The sequence below is a fragment of the Melospiza melodia genome, chromosome 16 (genome assembly GCF_035770615.1).
Source record: "Melospiza melodia melodia isolate bMelMel2 chromosome 16, bMelMel2.pri, whole genome shotgun sequence".
Taxonomy (NCBI): domain Eukaryota; kingdom Metazoa; phylum Chordata; class Aves; order Passeriformes; family Passerellidae; genus Melospiza; species Melospiza melodia.
Window position 1 is genome coordinate 13,257,552 of NC_086209.1, and position 21,822 is coordinate 13,279,373.

The window sequence follows — 21,822 nt, forward strand, 5'->3', positions numbered from 1 at the left end:
ACTTCTGACTCACAGCAGGCAGAGCCAGCCATTTGCTATCTGGGCCCAGCACCTCATCTCCCTCCTCCCTGAGCAGAGGAAGCCCCTGGGGCTCACAGAGCATCCCCCTGCAGTTGTGCTGGGTCACAGAAATGGAGCTTGTGCTTGCAGATCCCAGCAGGCTTGCCAAGACTGCAAACTCAAGGTGTGCATGCAGAGAAACTCCCAAAAGCCAAAGGTGGCAGAGCAAACAGCTCTCCCCCTTTATGGACTGGCTGAGGTGACCACTTCCCATGCTCAAAACTTGATGCCACAGCTCACTCCAGCACAAGGAGCTCTTTGCTGCCCACAGGAACTCTACAGCACTTAAAATCAGGCTTAAGTACTTTGCAGAACCAGAATCTTGGTCTGGAGGGCTTTGCCCTTCAAACAGGAAAGCAAGCCTCAGGAGCAGGAGGTGGCATGCCAGGGCCAGTGGAACATTGCAATATGCCCATAAAAGGTTTCAAAATGTATCTGCTTAAGCACACACAGAAGCTCAGAATGGTTTAGAGTCAACATCCCAAAAGAATTCCTCTCCTGCTTTTTTAGGCAAGTGTGAGCAGCAGTCAGCACTTTACCATCATCTTCCCAACCAGAAAGCCAAGGTTACTCTTGGCTAATATTAATAATGTAAATGCTGCTGGCTTTACCCTTTGAGGATGGTGGTTTGCTCACACCACAGGGAGAAGAGCAAGGCAACATGAGCTGCAGGCAGGAGCAGGGGCCCTGCACTGCCAGGGCTGGCTGGTGAGGAGAGGAGAGGCGAGGCTGGCAGCAAAACCCCACTGCTGAATTTGCTTGGCCCATCTCCCTGAAGAGGCTGGCCTCCAAATTGTGGTCTGAGGACCAGTTTGTGGGCACAGCTCTGCTTTCCAACACGTACAAGGGGAAAAGCACATCAGTCTGAGGCACAAGGAAAAGCTGTAATCAATTAATCAGCTGCAAGAAGATGGACAAGGATGGTGTTCCTGTCCTTGCCTCTTGCACTGGGAGAGCTTCCCAACTTACCAGCCTGTGCCTACACCTCTGCCAGCCTCTTGAACCTGTCCCAGAAACACCACACGAGACTGGCACTCACACACAGCCAACAGCAAAGGCATCTGCTCCTGTGTGGGCAAGCCCTCAGGAGAAATGTGGGGTCAGGAGGTCTGGGGCACAGATGGTGCTGTCCACCTACTGCACAGCAAATATACAATCACAAATATCCAGCCTCTGCAGGAATATGAGCAATGAGCTGAAAGAGAGCATCCCCCCAGGGTAGCACCAGAACTAGACTGTGCACCAGGAAACCTACAGGTATCTCACCTTTCTTGCCATGTTACCATAGATAACACCAAAGCACATGTCCTTGTAAATGTAAAGGCCAAGGTAGTGTTCCCTGCTGAGGCTGCTCAGACACAGAAAGACCTGGCAGGCACAAGGACATGGCCAACACCTTCACTCTCCTTAACACACCTCAAAGATCACCTCCTTGCTTTAGAGCACAGACAAGAATTCCTGTCAAGGACTCTGCCTTACACCTTTGCAAATGGCTGGCAATGAATAAGACCTCCCTGTCTATTGCTGTCCTTGCAGCACAGTCACAGCTAACACCAGCCTGCTCCAGTTACAGGAGTTCATCACCCAGCAGCTCTGCAGAGAGCAGGACCATGGGAATTCCAGCTGCTGGATTTTGTATTCAGTGCCCAAGGCTCTCTGTCCTCCTCCTAACCCTGCCACAGTGGCAGCAACCACTGCTGCAACAGAGAAGCAAGGGGACAGCTCAGAGCAGCAACCTTCTAAACCATGACTGCAAAACCCACCAGAGGAGGCAATGGATAACACTAAACAAATCATACATGCTGTGCACAGACATCTGTCCCACAGAAAGATCAGCTAGGCAGATGAAAGGAAGAAGGTGTATCCTTTTTCTGGAAAGCTGAACACACCTAGGGAGGTCACACATCATCTTCAGGCAACCAGCCTTAACCCCACAGAGAGAATCAGCAGTGCAGACAGTGGGGCAGGCCTGGGAGATGCTCAGAACAGGTAGAGCCAGGTGAGCTTCTCCATCAGTGCTCTCCATGCCAGAGATGTAACAAAAACCTCTGAAGACACTGGAGAGAGTACAGACAGCAAGTGTGCCAGTTAAATTCAACTGTGAAAACGTGGAGCTTGTTGTAACCTATAAATGAGAAGGGATCAGGCCTAAATTATTTTCTCCCACAAGCTCTCCTATTTTCCTTGAAATACCAATTTACTTCAGAGAGAAATACAAAGAAAAATATAGAAATTAACAGAAAAATACAGAGAAATACAGTGTTAACAGTTTTTATACATAAAATTGAGTCTAAATACATTTTCCCCCACTTTAAGTTGTTTGATTTAAACAGTAGTTTTAAAAACTACTGATGGCATGCCATAAGACACATCAGCATCCAGACTGCTGCTGCAAATCTGCTGTTGCCACACAGGTAAGTGGCTTAATGACCAAGGAAAAGTGGATGTTTGTCACACAGGTGACTTGGCTCAACACTGTTCTTGTGGAATATTTACATCTCCATTACACTGAGCTGAGACATGGAGTCGGAATGTCTCTAAAATTATCACTATGGCTTTGTTTGCTTTCTTCTTCCTCTCTAGAAGTGTAACCATATGCTAAGTTTAGTGGGTGTTTTTAGTTGTTTCTTAATTTGGAGTTTATTTAAATTAAAAAAAAATAGATTTGATTGCCAACCAGTAAGTCAGAAATAATTCTAGTCAAGTCAGCAAAAACCAGGTACAAATTAGCATGAAAACTGTGAGGAACAGCCCCAGGTACATCAGTTTCAAGATCATGTAGTACATCCATTGCCCAAGCAGTGTGAACTTTTCAGATTGCCTTGGGATTTTGAATACTATTATGAGAGAATAACACTTCTTTTAGAAAATAGACAATTTAGACAAAATTAATTTTAACTTCTTTTTGTGCCTGTTCAGAGAAAACTTTTCACTTTTTTTTTATAGAGTACTGCTTTGAAACATGCAATAGTTTAACAGTGTTTTTCACATTACACCTCCCAAAGTCAAAATTCATATTACTCAAATTTTTCACCCCACTATTTTCCATCTCAAAATGTTCCCTGAAGCTTCAATTCACATTAACATTCAAAAAGAAAATTCAAAAACCCCTAAACAGCAAAAAGCGCCAGCCCACACCTCACAAAGCTGCATTTGTAAATTTTTAAACCTCAAGTCCTCAGTGCAATACCCAAACTGTGAGCAGTATAAATCAAAGCCTCTGTGAACACCTGATGTGCATTACCTACACATTTTTATATAACATGTCACCATCTCCTAATGCCCCATCTCTCAGCTCTCTGCTCCATTAGTGACCAAAGATGATGCTTTTTTTTCCTTCCTGATAACACCAGAAACTGAAAACACAACCAATGACTTGCTGGCCAGGAACTAAGAGTCAGACAAGCTCATATCCAGCCCTCCTAATCCAGCCTGAATAGCAAAGTTAATGACTTGATGAGCAGCCCACCAAAGTGCCAAAACAAACCTTTGTAGGAATTGCCATGAGCCAGCAAAGCAGGTCCCAGTCCTCACAGAAAGCACTGCCTCTGCATGGCCAGTGCACACTGAGCCTGGAGAGAGGCAATGAAGGAATCCAGAGGCCACCCCAGTTCACAGGGATGACATGACATTCCTCTCCTTTGCTCACAACATCTCTGAGGTGCCACAGGACCTGCCTAGGAGGTACCAGAGAGCACTGGGCACTGACCAGCAGCCCCCGTGGTCCCTTCTGGAAGCAGGGTGGCCCAGCAGAGCCAGCTCTTGGGCCTCTGGATTGCCCTGCAATCAAGCAGTGCAGACTCTCCTGCCATTCACACAAATTAATTCAGAGAACACTGCTTCCAAAATAACAAGGAGGGGTGCATGAGTAGAGTGAGAGCTCTCTTGGCATCTGATTCAAATAGCAGCTTCTTGCAAGGAACTATTTTTAAGTTTTGTATCAATCTGCTTGAGAAAGGTTCCTTCTGCTGCCTACAAATGTGCAAACTCCCCCTTCGAAGAAACACAGCTCAGGACAGCAAGATCCAGCCTAGCACTCTCAACCTAATCAAGATCAGGTATTTCACAACCAAAGCATTGCACAACACACAACGTTCCTGCAGAGCATGTTCTGGGGACCCCCACCTGAGCATCAGTGAGGGCCCCCATTCATTCAATGAGTCCTGCGTGTTCTTCACAAGATTACAGGTAGCACACAGTTAGTTACCCGTGAAACAACCTGCACTGAGGCACTCTGACTGCTTCTGGAAGCATCACTGCTTTTTCCACTGCATCAGGCATGGAACTGCTATAGGAGATTAAGAAAAAAGAGGGAAAAGGGCAATTCAGTAAGCTCTGGATGCTGCACATGACCTGACCAGTGAGGTGAAACCATTGTTTGCTGGGTTATCAGAAGTTCCTGTATGAAGGCATTGTTCAAGCTTAAGAGGTCTGTGAGAGAAAAAAAACAAGCAACAGCAGCACACAATGGATGCAGATAAGCAACGTCTGAACAAAGCCCTGGGCGGCTGCAAGACAACGGGAAAACTTATTAGCCACAAGCATCCTATATCCTGCCTGCCATAAAGCAACGCAGATGTTCTGCTAATGCAGGGTGTGAAAAGACAAGAGAGCACTAAGCAGCCATTGAGCCCTCCACGCGAGAGAGGGTCGGTGTTCCACAGCTGTTGGGCACAAAAACATCCTCAGGATGGGCACAAAAGGCCTTTTTTACAGGGTCTGAGAATGTATCACCTCTCTGGAGACCTGTAAGGGCGGCCACACTCATAGCCATGAGCTCCTCAAGACCGCTGCAAACAGTGCTTTGCAAGCCCAGCTCTGGCCCAGGAACAGAATGACCATTGTTCGAGGGGGTGGTCCCCAGGGGGGTTATTTCCACTGGGAATGCATGGCCTTAGACATGCCCACACTCAGGCTGCAGCATGGGGACCACAGCCCTCCATGGCACAGGGAAACTCTGACCACAGCCCTCCATGGCACAGGGAAACTCTGACCACAGCCCTCCGTGGCACAGGGAAACTGATCACAGCCCTCCGTGGCACAGGGAAACTGATCACAGCCCTCCATGGCACAGGGAAACTCTGACCACAGCCCTCCGTGGCACAGAGAAACTCTGACCACAGCCCTCCGTGGCACAGGGAAACTCTGACCACAGCCCTCCGTGGCACAGGGAAACTGATCACAGCCCTCCATGGCACAGGGAAACTCTGACCACAGCCCTCCGTGGCACAGGGAAACTCTGACCACAGCCCTCCGTGGCACAGGGAAACTGATCACAGCCCTCCGTGGCACAGGGAAACTGATCACAGCCCTCCGTGGCACAGGGAAACTCTGACCACAGCCCTCCGTGGCACAGGGAAACGCTGATCACAGCCCTCCGTGGCACAGGGAAACGCTGACCACAGCCCTCCGTGGCACAGGGAAACTCTGACCACAGCCCTCCGTGGCACAGGGAAACAGGGCTCTGTCCTGGGAGCTGCTGGGTCCATGGGGCTGAAGGAAGTGCTCCAAGACCCACTGCATTGCCTGCCCCATCACCTCTGGCCAAAGTGCTCTGCACAGTCAGACCTCTCCTCAAGTACTTTCCAAAGACAGAGCTGTCAGCCCTCCACGAGGCTTTCCTAAGTCCAAAAAACCTGTTCTCTGGAAAATTCAGGCCACTTAACCAGCACATACTGGGCATTGCTACTGTGTCATGAGGAAACAGCAACCAGAACGTCATTTACCAGCCAGTTACACAGGAAACACTCTGAGCTGTAGGAGATCACACCCTACTCCTTCCCCTGGGTTTTTTGTCCTTGTTGTTTTCTCAACATGGGGTTCCCCATCCCATCCCCACTGCTGAAGTGGGAGAAGTGTTTGCTCATTCCAGTGGGTGGGATTTGAACCCAGATGCCCATGGGCTCGGTCCTGCTGTGCAGAGAGGGGCTGGCACAGCTGGGTGTGCTGAGGAACTGCACTGCCACCAGCACCCATGGGGACATGTCACACATGGGGTGACAGCACAGCTCAGAGCCCAGCCAAGCTGAGTGGCTGCACAGGGACACCTCCCCAGGATGCTGCAAACACCAGCAAGGGGCACAAAACTACCCTCCACAGCCCTCCTTTCCATTCACAAATATGCACTATAAAATACGAACATATTAATCTCTTCATTAAAAGTATCTGCACTGCCACTGGCTACAATTCAAAAGTTTCAATGGCATAAAGAACAAGATTTGTTCCCCCTTTCAATAAAAAAATATTTGTCTCTCACTGTCAGCAAACCAGCAATGTAAATGAACATTTGAAAGTCACTGTATAAGTAAAGAGTCATTTCACATAATCAGATTAAAAAGAGAAAACTGAATGCAAACAGAAAACCTGAGCTTCTTGGAAAAAGAGAACAGAAATGAAAACATGAAGAAGCCACTAACAGGAACAAAATGGGTAAACCAGTGTTAGTCCAGATCCAGTCCTGGTCTGAACCTCTGCATATATAACTCTACCAGTTCTGTTACTCATTATGCTCATAAAAATAAACACAAATCTTTTCAAGCAATAGTTGAAGTTCAAGAGAAAACTTATAAGATTATAAAATTTTCCAGACTCTTTCTAGAAATTTTAACAGGTTGATTACTTTGGTCAAAACATTAAACACAATGTCAAGAATTCTCATCTGCTATCAGTTATCCATATGGTCTCAGAGTAAAAAATACTTTTGAGGAGTCATACATTTGGAAAAAAGAAAAAAAGTGGATCTTCCCTTCCCAAGAACCACGGTGAAGTGAGGCCAGAAAGAGATGCCCACATCCCCCTCCTGTGAGCTCCTCCACTCCTCCCTGATCACAGTCCAGCTCTTTGGTATTTCTGAAAGTCATCCCTGGAACTCCAGCAGGGACAAGCCACCAAGAGCTATTTACTGCCTCCAAATTTGACTCTGCAAGGATTAAGCACCAACCTCAAGGCTCAGCCATAGCTCCAACAGGCCTGGCAGAGCCACTGAGTTCGTGTGTCCAAAGCAGAAAGCACTTCCCCAATGACTATTTCTGGAAATGTTGTTGTCCAAATATTTTGGCTGGTCCCCATCTACAGGATAACCTTAAAGTGCATTTGCAACTCTGTCTCCAGGAAATACATGTAAAGCTGATTCATTATCTTAAAACGCTGCTTTCATTTTTGCTCATTAAAAACACATTTCAGATCCCTGCACAAAATGCACAGCTGACGTGATCCGGACATTTAAAACTGGATTTCAGTTCTCTCTACTCATCTTATTTCATTTGCTGCCCACAACCTGTGTTCTGTTTCAGGGACAGCTATATCAGACCTGAGCTATCACTCAAAAAGACCTGGATAAAATCCTCTCTCCCTGCAATGCCTGGCACTCCAGGCAATGGCACCCCGAGTCAGACTCAGCCTAGATTTCAGGAGCAGCATCCTCCCTGCAGACACAGAGCAGCAAACAGCTTTTCTGCACATCCCACACCCCTGCCTGAGCCGCTGGGAAGGGAAAGAAAAACAAGGCAGCTTAGGCAATGCACGCGTTCCAGTCCTCACCTTTAGGGAGTCAAAGCAGGCAATAACTCGACCATTTTCCACATGGCAACTCCGTGACGGATGGGCGAACTTGCACTCTGCATCAGACCGAGAACAAGTCCCTCTCTGAAACTCTCGACACACTTCTAACGTCAGCCATTTTGTATCACGAACCAGGGACACGTTTACAGCCATATTAAAAAAACAAAAATTAAAATGCAAGCAATCGCACCCTTCCTCAGGGTAAATGTTTACTGCTGATCTTCTTTTTTCTTCTTTTTTTTTTTAAAAAAAGGGTAAAAAAGTGAATTCAAGTTAAACGTGAAGAAATAACTAACTTGTTGCTTTGGTAAAACTCCTATTCATCAGCACTTAGGTTTTCATTTAAGTCAAATCGTGTTTCTTTAAACAAGAATTAAACATAAAGCCAATCATAAAATAGAAATCTTATCAGAACAACTGAAAATCAAATTAGAGGCCAGCTCCTAAAAGTGCAATTGTAGAAGTTAAAATACAAGTGTTATATTTTGTGCCACTGCCAAAGTTACTTGCAAATAACTGGCAGACTTTCAAAAGAATTCTGTGCTCTCCAGTTAATGGTTTCAATTATTCTTGCAAAAAGCATATGCTGCTGGCAGCACTTCAGTTTGTGGAATGGTCTCGGTCCTTGGGGAGAAAACTTCGAGTTTGTATTTTTTTTTTCCTTCTATTTCTTGCTTCTAAAAATTATGGTTCACGAGCATCAAAACAGGCAAAAGGATGTCTGATTTTTTTTTCCTCTTTCTTTTCTTTTAAATATTTGCTACATAGTCGGGGGAAGGAAAAAAAATAAAATGGCTGAGCAAACTGCGTGTAAATGGGGAGCAAAAAAAAAAAAAAAAAAGGGCAAGGCTGGAGGAGCCGCCGTCAGGGCACGGACTGCAAGCAACGCCGAATTAAACAGAGAGGGGGGCGAGGGGCAGAGAGAGGCAGCCCTAGACAGAAATCCAAGCAGCGGTGGCTTCAGGAAAGGCACTTTTCAGCAACCTGCAGGAAAAAGAGAAATAGAATCAGCCAGGAGCCTGCGGCCCCGCTCGGGCGGGAGGGCGCGGGGCGGCGCCGGCGGCCATTGCGGGCACGGGGGCACTGCCCGCGCCGCGCGGCGCATGGGAGGCGGCGCCGGCCAATGGCGCTCGCCGTTACAGCAGCACTCGCGGGCAGCCGACCAATAGCAGAGCCCGTTTCATAGCACCACGGTGAGCGCCGCAGCCTCGGGACCCTCAGGGCCAGCCCCGACTCCACAGCGGCGGGGGCTGCGCCCCACGAGCCCTCCCGGAATACCGGGGAATACTCTGCTCTACAATATTATTTTTAAATTAACATTAACTAGCCCACCCCTTTTTTGTAGGAAACGTTGAGGCAGGAAGAGCAGCCGGTGGCTGTGTTACATGCGGGGTCCTGCTCAGCCCTTCCAAGGTGTTCCATCAAGCCATGCCCAGCGCGGGGCTGCTCCTGCGATGGCTCTGGAGACAAACGGCTGGCTCGCAGCCGCTCCTCCATGGATTCAGAGCTACAAAACTAAGAGCAAACCCGACGGGGAAACCTAAGCCACACACACACGGAAAAAATTAACTCATTGCTCACAGCTGTAGTTTTCCACCAGACCAAAGGCAACTCGGAATTACTCTGACTCCAGCAACTCGTGTTATACAACAAACAACTTTCAATGCATTCCAGTTGAAGGCTTCCTTGGCATCCACCAAAATGTTAAGCTGTCTCTAGAGTCTCCCATTCTAATATTAGCTGTACCATTGCCGCCTGATAGGATTGGGCTGTTTCCAAGTTCCCAAAATCCAGCCCTTTATCTTCCCAAAGTACGAGCGTCCACTTTTGCAACATTTGACAGGCGCGGGATGTTGCCCTGTGTGACTGCTATTAAGATTTCGAGCTTTCGTAGGAGAAGAGCCTTCAAGTACAAAAAAAGGAAGCTTAAATTCCTCTTTCATTATTGGTGTGTTATTGCAATTACACTGATCAGTAACTGAAACCTACTGGAGCTGGAAACAATGGAAACAATGCTACCAAGGAAGAAGTGTGGGAAGAGGCTGTCATCGGCAGCAGGGGGTGGGGCACAGAGGCTGTTTGATTCACAGATCGAATAATTTCAATTTAGAAAAAACAACACTCGTTAAACCTACACTGCAAGTACTTTCTAGGCTTAATTAGACTCAAGTTGATAACAAAACCTGCCCAGATCCCTGCAATCCAGCTTGAGGCATCATCACAAAGCTTGGTCTGACCCATGCTTCTGGAGGGACCTTTGCATTTTTGCACATCAGGCGGGGAACAGACACTGCAAACATCATATTTGTTAAGCGTGTTTTAAACTTCAAAGAGAAGGAAAAAAGGCACACCTAACCATGCTCGTGTCTTTTGGGTTTTGTAAAGAAGAGCTGCTCTAAATCAATTCCAATTTTGCAAACAGGGCAAATTTACACAGGAATCCCATTCACTGATATGTGGGCTCCCTGTTCATATGAGCTCAGAAAGCAAAAGAGAGGAAAAGATGGGCAGAAACCTTCTGCAGGGAGCTAAGGACTAGCTGGGTGCAGCTCTTAAGAACGAGCTAGAACAGGTCAGATATGGGTGGGGATTAGAAAGAATGCGCTCTCAGAAGTTGTTCTGAGAAGACTGAAATACAACCATCTTGTGGATTGAGTGCCTATTCCACAGCTTCAGACTCCCAATTGAAGTAAGGGTCTCTTAATGCTGGGGATAGAATATGATGGGTCTGACTTAACACACAGTTACACCGAACACCAAGATGTCCAAACAGTGTAGTAACATTTCAGTGTAGTAACATTTGCCCTTCCCAGCCCCTGAACATCAGGAAATCCCAGTGTAACAAACCAAATGTTGATCTTGCTCTCAAACCATGCAGCTCAGGATCATACACTGCCCACAGGTACATGGCTGCACTAAACTGCTCAGTCCTCAAAATGAAGGGCATCACGTTAATGAAAGCTAAATCAAATGAATTCTACAAAACATTAAACTACAAATATCAAAACATTCAGACACATGTAACATGGCGGATATTTTTCCTTACAACTCCTGGAGGAAGAAACAAACCAACTGATGGAAAGTGCCCCTGCACCACACCCTGCAGAAGGGCACACTCATCTGTGCAACATTCAAGAGACAAGAAATTTTCTGTGCTGTGGAAACAACCCCACCTCCCTGCAGAAGGATTGACTCATCTCAGGCCCTGGCACTAGAGCTCCTGTACTGGAAGGATCCAAATTAATGAATATATTTTTCATACCGCAGTTCTGCAGCCTGCAAAGCACCTGGCAGAGCGCTGCAGCAGCACACACACTGCCCCATCACTTGTCTGCTGGGCACTCAGGAGAGCAGTTAAGCACATGCTTAACTCTAAGCATGCCAACAGTCTTTCTGGAAAGAAAATCTGAAGCATGTACTTAAGTGCTTTGCTGAATCAAGGCCTAAACAAATGAATCTGCTTCACAGGTTTGTCAGGACTGGGAGGGCAGCAAGCACAGGCAGCAGCCATCGTGCTTCGGCTTACATGACCACAGCCCAGAGGAGCACGAGTTAGGCTTTTCTGCAAGTCAACAAATACAGTTCTGTCAGTGTTTGGATTGCTGCAAATCCCTCTCCGTGTGGTCACGGGGAAGGCTGGAAATGCGTGCATGCAGGGCTGACATCACAGAGAGCGCTGCACTCTGCTGCAGCGAGGCTCCCACGCACAGCCCAAGGACAGCACACCTCACCAGGAACCTGCCACAGACAGCACACAGCTCCAGCTCTCCAGGTTCCAACTCCTGGCAGCAAACAACTGTTCTCACCAGAATGCACCCTTACAATTCCCTTGTATTACACTTTTTTGGGGATGGAGGGTGTGGGGTGGCTGGCATTTTATTCCCTTTGTTCTCCTGTACATTTCAAATAAAAGGAATTTTAAAAAAAGCATGCATGCCAAAACCAACATACAACCTACAAGGATTAAAAAGTAGCTCCAGAAATCAGGGGCTTTGTTAGTGTGCAGGAAATACAACAAAGGGTAGGTGCTGCCTTTTGAACCCTTCCCAGCAAGCCAGATCTGTCTGGCAGGGCTCAGCTCCTCCACTACCAGATGAGCCAATCTCATTTCAACGGCATCCGCATCAAAGCTGGAGAAAGCAGCAGAGCTGAGAGAAAAGTCTGTGGCCTTTATCCCTGTAAAGAAACTACAATATCCCTGAAGTCTCTGCTCCAGGGCCACTTGCTGGGCCAGGCTCTAATTGCCTGAGCTGCAGGAGGATGGGGCTTGCTCCAGATGTCAGCCCCAGCCTTACACACACCAAAGTGCAGGGGAACAAGGGCAGTCTGAGGAGCAAAGGTCACAGCAGGGCTCGCCTCTGGCGGGACTAGGATGCCCTGACTGCTTGAGGTAACACAAGCACGAGCGTATTGCACTTGACGCTTGAATTCCTCCTGCTTGCCACGAAACTGATCCCCTTCCACAGACAGCCCCCATGGATGTCAACTTGTGAGGACACTTCCTGACAGCCGAGTTCAGAAATGGTAATTTATGTGACAGGACGGATTCGAGCAGCTCCCAAGTGTAAATGATGCTATTTAAAAGAGATTTTTTTATTCTTTTTTCTCATGTTTTTTTTTAAGAAAAAATGACTCAGTAGAAGTGCCAAGGTGGGTTCCTCATTTACTGTTTTTCAAGGATTTCTGGGTCACAACTGCTCAGTTGGGAAACAGAAATGCTGTTGCCTTAACTCATAGTCCAGTAAGAACAGCAGCTATTCCCTCAGCCTGAAGAGGAACAGGGATACTGCAGACACACTGGAGTTTTTCCAAGGTAAGTTCCAGCCGTGCCCATTTTTTGTCATATGCAATGCTGTCCATGCTCCTCTTCCACTCAAACCACAGCAGGTGACCATGGAACTGAGGACGGGCTCTCCTGAGTCCAAGCTCAGCCCTACACTGCCAGGCTGCAGTGTGCTTTACCTGGTTTTGCAAGTTATGGTAAATGAAAATTCAGACCCATCATGGATGGATGGATGGATGGATGCCCTCGGGGCATAGCAATAGAGAAATTGTGCTGGCAAAATCAAGATGTCCAATTTTATGCCAATTCCACTAAAACTAAATATTACTATTAATGTTCACTGAGTGTCTAGATACTGTCAGAGCCCAAAAATACTTTAGTCTATGGGTTTTCCTCAAAGCACTAAATTCAGCTGGCAGTACAAATGCCACACTCACTCATCAGTCCTTGCACCTTTGAGATGATTCTGTAACTTGGTGTGCCTATCACCACATCCTTGATAAGCCAGAACAGGGAACTCCTCACCCAAACAGCAGTGAGATGTTTCCATTATCAAACAATCCTCCAAATAAACACAGCGTTCTTGGAAACACTGCAAGGCAAAGAGAAATGGGAGCAATGAAAATAGCACACTGAACTGTTTTGTTCTGAAAGAGAAAGAAAACTCTGTGGAGTATACCACCACCCATCCAACAGCCTTGCTTTCTCTTCCACTTTCACAGCAAGTAGTAAAAAACACATGAAACTATATCCTTGCTTATCAAAGGAACCAAAAAGTTATAGTCAAAGGCAAGGTTTTACTGAAAACTGTTCTAGTGTTACATTTATTGGCAGTGATGCATGACTTAAGATAGTGCACATTTCCAAGTTAGTGAGGAGGTGAAACAAAAAAGTTTAAAAATCTTCATCTAGGGTCTACCAAGCCAGGAACACAGTGACATTAGATGAGTTGGCTGACATCAGAGAAGTTCATTTTGGGCCTCGAAAAGCCCATGACAAGGTAGGTGCTATCACCATTGGATCACAAGGCTTTACTTGGGACTGATGCAGAAGTGCAGCTTCATGACAGCCAAAGAAACCACAAAAATAACCCCCATAAAGTCCAGGCATGGATCCTCCTTTGCTGAAGCACCAATGGCAGTGCTCTTTCCCTACCTCACATAAAGCACAGCAGTGCTCAGATTCCCACAGACACGACTCCTCTGCAGGTGGAACAGTGACAGTTTGCACACAGCGGGGCTGAGCGCTGGCACCGGAGCCATCCCAGAAATGGCAGCTTCTCAGGGCTCCTCAGCGCTTGTGCCCTTAATGGGCTGCAGTGTCAGGACCAAAAGAAGGTCAATTTATTTTCTGTCACCTGCAAGAGGTATTTTTGCTTTCAAATTAGAAAATAATCTTCTATTTTTTGCTCTGGCTCGCATACTTTAAAACAAACACTTCGGGGACACAGCAGACACTTTGAATATTTCCTTTGTGAACATTCTGTACCTGGACACTTTCTCCCTCAGGGAGCAGTTTACTTAATTTAAGGTAGACCTTTACAGCTAAAAGAAAATAAACCTCCTTTTGTTCTTCTACCAGTTACTCAGAAAAAGAGCAAGTTTCCTCTACCATGGGCATGCATGAAAAGTTTCTGTTCAAGGTCTAATCACAGATGTTGGGGGCCGTGAATCACCAGGGGTCACAACGCATGCCAAAAAGTCAACTCAGCTCCAAGCGCCGTCTGTTCAGAACAGGATGGCAGAACCCAGACAGAAATAATAAACCCACACAAGCAAAACAACCCCCAATGCTGCTGTAATGGAAAAGCCTCATTTTCAGGACATAAACTCACTACAGAAGTGACAGGGTGGATGTTTGGGCGTGCAGGTACCACACAAACCTGTGCTGAAGGAACCACTAACACTCGTCCTTCTTCCCTCACACTCATTCTGCTGGCTTAGGGCAGCAGTGGCCTTGGGAAAATGGATCATGCATCACTGGCCTCTGGGTGCTTCCCACTGCTCTGAGCTGTCCTGACACAACCTCAGCATTCTCTTACATGCTGAGGTGGGCAACTGAAAAAAACAAAGAGGGGAGGAAAGGAAAATATGCAAAATAAAGTGGCATGAGGGAAGGAAGCCCTTCATTGCAGAGAAAAAGAATGTACAAATGCAGGGAACTTTATCCTCCCTTGTGTACATGCAATTCTCCACACTTACACCCTGAAGCAAACAATCACAGGAAAAATTAATGCTGAGTTTAAGGAAGTATGGAAAAATTTCCTTTGTTTTTGAAATCTACCATTCTTCAATGTGCGCTATGGTGCTCCTATTCCCTCAGCCACCTGAAATCTTTGGTCTGTTTTCCTTCTTCCTGAACCCTCAACTGTTCTTGTCCACCAAAGTTCAGGGAACTCCTCTCCCCTTCACTCCTACAGGATTAGTTCCAAAATGCTTCCACAGGCAAATGGCTGGGAGTTATTTCTCACTATCTGCTGGGGATTTCTAAGCCAAAAATGCACTACAAAAACATTGTAGTTTAAGGAGCTTTTTTGTTTATTTGCTTGTCTTTGAACAAAGTCACAGAAGCTGCTGTGCTGGACCCACACACGTGCCTTGGCAGAACAAATACCTTTCCATAGGGTGTTCCAGGGCAGCATGCACTGCGGTGCTTCAAAGGGAACTTCCCCCTCTTTCACTAAATAGATTTGTTGTTAGAATAACCACACGTGCACAATTCTGTTCTTTTGGGCTTTTGATTTTCTGCCATCAGCTTATTTGGAGCCAGTGAGAGGTCAAGACCCCTTTCATACTCCAGCTCTCTACTAGCATTGATAGTGATCCACTGACATCCCACCCTGTGGGATCTGGGGGATGCTCTGCTGATCACAGGCAGCCTAGTGGGAGTTTTGCTTGACTAAAGCCATCACCAGTAAGAGACATATGGAGAAGGATGCTCCCTTTTATTAGGACCTGCCTGGCAAATCCCTTCTGGCCTCCTACATGAGGGAAGTTCCCAGTGCAGAGGGCCAGGGACCCGCCCTACAGCGGGTGGCTGACCCGAAAGGAGCATTTCCTCTGCAGTGCAGAAGCAGCTACTGCACTTGCTGTGAGACAGTGCTAAAATCCTCTCCAGTGCCAGCACCGCTTGGGAGGGGTTAGGACCACAATTACACCAGCTGCAAACACAAAAGAAAAGGGAAAAAAAAATTGTTGGCAGGGATCTCTGGAGGTCAGCTAATCCAAACCCTGTCTCAAAGCACAGCCAGCTTCAGAGGTGGATGCTTCCATATCCAAGCACAAAGAGAGCTGTCTCACACAAAGAGAGCTCAATTGAGTCAAACAAATTTGCAGAGGAGACAGGAAAGGCCAAGGCTCATTAAGGCTTGTTCCCCACCACGTAATCGTAAGAAATAGGATCAAGCAGATGTATCCCACAATCTATCTGATTATCCTACTCAGTGTTCAAGAAACCCCCAAGGTCCTTGCCAATCAGGTGAGTGTCTGCATGTGTTTGGGACAGCTGAGGGGAGGGAATGCTTTTACCCAACTGCCCTTCCCAGGATTCTGCTGACAGGAATGACCTACAGGTATCTCCTAAGCTCCAAGCATGATCCTAGCCCTCAAGACAGGCTCTGTCAAGCAGGAGAAAAACAGAAACAGGAGCCCAGCTCAGCCATTTACTGTGCTGCAGAGGCAGCCTGGGACTGTCAGGAGATGTGTTCTATACACAGAGGAGACCAACCCAGGTCTGGTGCTTCATAGGTACCTCTGCCCATGCCTACATACTTGTGCTTGGAAAATTCCCACTCCAGACTTCTCAATCACAGAGCCTTCTGCTCAAAGAGACAGTTTTTCTCCAATAAAAAGGCACATTCCCTGTAGGTTCCATATCGTATCTTCTATAAGTACATATATGCTCCTACAAACACTACAGCTGAAGGCACTTCAGTGTTAACTGCCCTACCTGGTCACCACAGGCCTGCAGAAAGAGGAGACAGCATTTGGACTGTGGTTTGAATTCTTTCTCAGCTGGAAGAATTCAGAGAAAACAAAAAAAGTTTTTCTTTTAACATTCTTTGTACTGAGCACTTGGATAAGCCATAAGTAAGTTGGCAGTGAACCAGTTTGGTACAAACACAGCACACCAGAACACAATGCAGTCATCACAAAGCCACTGCTCTGGGCCAGACAGTAATTTTCCCCTTCGCACAGGGCAGGGCTCCAAAGTCTTTGTGCTCCTACATTCGAGTCCATCTGAGTTACATGATGTGTTAAAAATGAGACTCATGCACAACAGGGAAAACACCTATCATTTATGGGCTACATGGAAAGGAATACATGAGCACAAAGGTACTCAAAACATTTCTCAAACAATTCAGGACTTGAGAAAGTAAAGCCTTGACTTATTTCTCAACTCAGAACTCTAACAGCATCCTCAGGCTGCAAATCAAATATGCAATGACAGAAGGAGACTGAAAGGCTGGTAACAAAAGCATCCAATGTATTTACAATATTTTCTTTCAGAATTAAAATAAAGAAGTTAGAACATGTAGGAAAGCAGGAAAACCAAACATAGTGGCAACTGAGAGCATATTTTCCACTTCCATATACCAGTAAAAATCCAGACCAGCCTAGTCCTGAACCCCAAAGGCATTATCATTGCACAGGCAGTCATCATTTGGACAGGAAAGATGCTCTACTGGGACCCTGGAAACAGGGGCTCACACACTGCTGCAGCCACAGGTGCCACAAGTGACAAGTCACTTAATCCCTCTGCAAAGGGGGGTTGTTACTTCCTCATCTCTCAGTGATGTCTGGCAGATAAAACACAGGAACTGCAATCAGGCATTAAGAAACTGCTGCGGTAAAGGCTGCACAAGCAGCAGATGAACAGATCTGTTTCAGACCCCACAGCCATTACAGAACAAAGCAGGATAGAGGAGAGAGAGCAGAAAGCATGCACATGCACAGAGATCTGCCCCATTAATCCAGCAGGCTGCAACAGGATGAAAGGCACGTCCAACAATTCCAATCCTGCTTGCGCAGCAGCAAACACCCTCCCAGCGTGCAAGGGAGGCACTGCTGTCATACTTACAGGGCAGCAGCCAAACCAAAAGGCACCTCAAGGTCTAAGGGCTAGTTCTGGCACCATACTTTGGCACCAAGCACCACTCACTCTACTCTCTGTCCAGTGCCCCAGTGGGAAACAGGGCTTAGGGGTGCATGCAGAGAGAAGCCAGCACAGCTAAGCCCTAAAAAAGGCAAGAGGAAGTCAAAATCACCCTTGAGGCACTTCCCAAGCCATTAAGAGTTAGTGTGTTGGCCTCTCCTCCTTCCATGCACCCCAAAATCTGTTATTCATTACTCTTCATCTCACTGCCAGGTGGATGAATCAACTTTTCAGGGACTGAATATCCTCTGTTTTCCCTTACATGCCTGAGTCATTGACACCAACTGAAATCCTCAGATCTTCAATTATCTCATTACCCTCTTGCATCTGTAACACCACAACCTGTAACTCCTCTCCCCCTGGAAGTCTTAGTGACCTGAATTATTTTCAATTTCCCCCTTAATGCCTGTGGGCATGCTTTTCTTTAGAAAGCATCTGAATCAGCATGAAACCTCTGAATCAAAACCAGGAGCCCAAGAAGGTGGGCAGATGTACAGATGAACAGTGTCTTCCATGTGCCCCACTCTTCCTGCCAGCAGTCTGCAGCTCCCAGCCACATGCAAACACACAAGAACCCACCCCTGCCTGGATGGGTGCCTGTCCAAGCTGAATTTTAAAGTTGGCAAAAAAATCCCAAGTAGGGTTATATTCCATTAAACCTTGAGCACACACACTGAACCACTATCCATTAATGTACTTCTGTCCCCTCACCCAAGAGAAGGAGCTTGGGTGATGGCAGAGGGAAGATGGGATAGATGGCAAGTGAAGTCTTTGCTTTAATTGGCTGCTGTTAAGAACATTAGAAGGATGTTTGAAGGAGAATTATTACGGGCAGAGTGCAGAGGAGGTAATCAGAGATGTCCAACAAACTGAATTTATGATGTGGCTTAGCAATCCATCACCTGGCTATCATTCCCATGTCCACGCACATACATAAGCCTCAAAATACATTTAGCTCAGAGGGTCTGGAAAAAAGAGGCTTTTCTTGTAACCCCAGCTAACAGTACTTTGCTCCTTATAATATTACAGAAGCAATCTTCTTCCAACAAGGGGGGGAAAATCAGATATAAAGGATAAATTGTTTTAAATTCTTCTTAGTGCGAAGACAACTTTGTTTACTAAACGCATACAAGGGAACATATGTGTACAGCACAAACTCAGCAGTGGAAATTTGGCTCCCTGCAAGTCCCTGTTATATAGATGCATTTTTTCCAGAGGAAGTCCAATGGTCTTGTTTGTTTTCACCACTAATAGAGGAGTTCAATGAAATTTTCTATTGGGAAAGTCTAATGAGGTCAGAATAAGAGAACAGAGTAACTAGGAAGGAATGTCATTGCGTTTTATTTTTAGAAGAAGGATAAAGGTGGGGCCTCACAAGAGGCAGGGGATGGGCCTGTTTTGGCACAGAGGGCCAGGCTGGAACGCTTGGTCCTGCGAGCCTGAGGGGGTTTAGAGCTTTTTTTTTTTTTTAACAACAAATCCCTTGCCAAAATCAGTGACTGAGTGGAGGGGTCCAGCTGGGAGAAGAGCAGAGTGGTGCCTGGGGGTGCACAGACAGAGGGGTGGCAGCAGCCCTGGGAAATGACTGAGGGGCAGTTCTCAGCCACACTCACCTCCCCAACCTGATTCCCTGGGAAAATGAGCCCCTTCAGCAGCCCCACTGAGCTGTGGATCTCTCTACTGCAATTTAAAGGAAATCCAAGGAAATCCAAGCTACAACAGGGTAAACACGGAGGGAATCAAGTGCAAGAAAAGCTCAATGCAGAAGAGCAGGGGGGCACAAGGCTCTGCAAAGAGAGCAGTCATGACTATGACAGGAAACAGGACTGACTGTTGTTAAGGCTGGATGTCAAAACCCAGAGAGGCAGCCTCAGAGAGACAAGATGGGCCAGAGTAAGGCTGTGAAAATGAAAAGGAAGGAACAAAGCTAAATTAAAGAACCGAGGCAGAGCGGAAAGGGGCTTGACTGGGATAAACAGGTAAGGAGGAAAAAGGGTGCATTCAAGAGCAAGCAGGCTGTGGTCTGTTTCCTGGCATCAGCTAATCTGATTGGCACAGAGATACAAGAAACAGAGGCTTAAATAGCTCATGGGAGCAGACCTTCAGCTGGAGAGAGCCATCATCACTCAGCAATTAACTCCCTCGCAGGCTCTGCCCTCAAACCCGAAGTGCAGAGCTGACCCTGCTGAGCACTGCCAATGCAGAAGGAAGGAGCACAAGAGGAAGTGTCTTTGCAAGGGTTAACAGACAGCAGAGAACAAGCTGTTCCATGCATTCAGGTCACAAAAAACAGAACTGGGACTCGCCACACGCACCATGCAGACGCTGCTCTGCCAGGATCACCAGAGCTCAAGTGCAGGAGCAGCCAACTCTGCCTGCTGGAAATGAGACTGCGAGGAGCCTCACCTTAAAAACGTGCAAGGACAGCATTTACCCAGGGGAGTATTATTTAGGGAACAGTGAGGCATCTGAGAAGACCAGAGACTAGAATCTCTGTTCTGCCTCCTGATATTCTGTCTAGGAAAGGAGTAAGGGAAAACTCTTTAGGGGGAATGTGGACCAGGATCAGGCATAAAGCACTCTTTCACCTTTCCTGTGCTGTCAGGTGCTGCAGGCTTCCTACTTGTGCATGTGCTGAATACATAGGTGGAAACAATCCAGAAGACTGGAATCAGAAGCCCAGGAATGGTTCAGGAAGGACAAGAAAATGCTCCTTGACAGGGAGTCATGAGAGGCTGGACTTCCCTCCAGCATGCAAGCCCTCAAACATCATGTTTCAGAGTGGTGTGCTGTCTGTGGGTCCTTCCTCTGCTCCTGTCCACAGGCAGGCATGGGCAAAGAAGGCAGGAGCAGCAGGAGTGTGGAGGAATGATTCCCTTCCAGCTGGGCTACAGCTGGGGAAAACATCCAGCAGCCCCCACAGATGCCCAGGAGTAACAGCACAGCAGCCATGCACAATCTCCACCCTGTTGCTCCCACTCCTCCTGAGGACTCCTCAAGCATGCCACTGGCTCCCTTTTGGCAAGGACCTCCAGAGCTCCACCATGACTCATGTGAAGGGAAAGACCTCCTGTAAGTCCCGAGCCACAGGGATGCCCTTGTGATGTCCCTGCCCTTCCCCTGGCTGGCTTTATGATATTTTATGATATGCCAGAGACTGAGCATCAGGCTCTTCCCAGAGACACATGCTTTTTGGGCTTCTAGTATCAGCAATGAACTTAAAATCTATGTACAGAGCTTTATTTTCCTGTTAGATAGAGGGAAGGGGCAGAGTGAAACAGAGTAATTGCAGGATGAAATGCCACAATTTCCAACCCTTTCTGGGAGCTTGACACAGCAAGTCTCATTTCCAACCCCAGACTTGGGAGAATGCTTGCAATTAAAAAAATTAACAGTGACCTTGAATACAATGGCTACAGTTTAACTAACCCGCATTCAGTCTTTGTGAATCAAGAAGCCCTTCTGTAATCTACAGCACAAAGGCACTTCTCCAAAGATCAGGTTACCTCAGCCCAGCCTCACCACGGTGGAAATTTTAGAGACCTTTATTTAAAAGCTCAAAAGAGTTCTCCACTGCTGAAACCACCCTATTTGCTCTTCAGCCTCTGCTCTGCAAGGAGCAAGGTGAGCAGGAGCCTGGCTCAACCCATGGCTAAGGCAGGGCTTGCAGTTAAGCAATAACAACCACAAAGCATTTCCAAGGCGCTGATGACCAGCTGGGTGGGGTTACATCACATCCATGCCCAGCATCTCAACCTCTGGAACTGCACAGCAGAGGCTGCACCAGGATTATAAAACAAAATGAGAAGATACTCTTAAAACATGCTCTGGAGAGCCTTACAGCTACAGCTTCACAAACAATCACATCACAGGTAGAGGATAAGGTTAGCAAGGAAGTGCCCAGAGCTAATGAGCCAGTTTATCCATTTTATCTAGCAGAGAAGTGGTTTTTACCCTCCATTCCATAGTAATGTTACCCTGACAGGTGCAATGCCCACAGTAAATACTATGTCTGTCCCATATTCTGAATTATCCCTTTAGGGAGGAAAGCAAAGATACATATTCAGGGAATGGATGTTTCCTGCACAGCTCCTGCACAGCTTGCAGCATCAGGAAATTAAGATGACTGGAAGAGCAAAGCTTGATGCTGCTGCTAAAGCAGAACTTATTTGGTATCATTACTCATAGGCCAGTTAAACTAGGGAGTTGGTTACTCTGGACTCTTTTCTGCTTTCTTTTTTGTGGATTGTAGAGCAAAATAAAAA

At 46.8% G+C, this 21,822-nt stretch overlaps 1 protein-coding gene across 10 annotated transcripts in view; it reads right to left on the reverse strand.

Annotated features, from left to right (window-relative positions):
- MBNL3 (muscleblind like splicing regulator 3) overlaps positions 1–21,822 on the reverse strand; it is a 93,494-nt gene that overhangs the window by 51,403 nt on the left and 20,269 nt on the right. For 8 of the 10 annotated variants that reach the window (XR_010029756.1, XR_010029757.1, XM_063170696.1 and 5 more), the window contains exon 2: positions 7,600–8,604. The exons of the other annotated variants lie outside the window; for them this stretch is intronic. Coding sequence is in view for 6 of the 8 variants with exons in the window: in XM_063170696.1 (XP_063026766.1) it covers positions 7,600–7,773 (174 nt within the window). In the remaining 2 variants the exon portion in view is untranslated. The remainder of the gene's footprint in view (positions 1–7,599; positions 8,605–21,822) is intronic. 10 annotated transcript variants of the gene reach the window in all.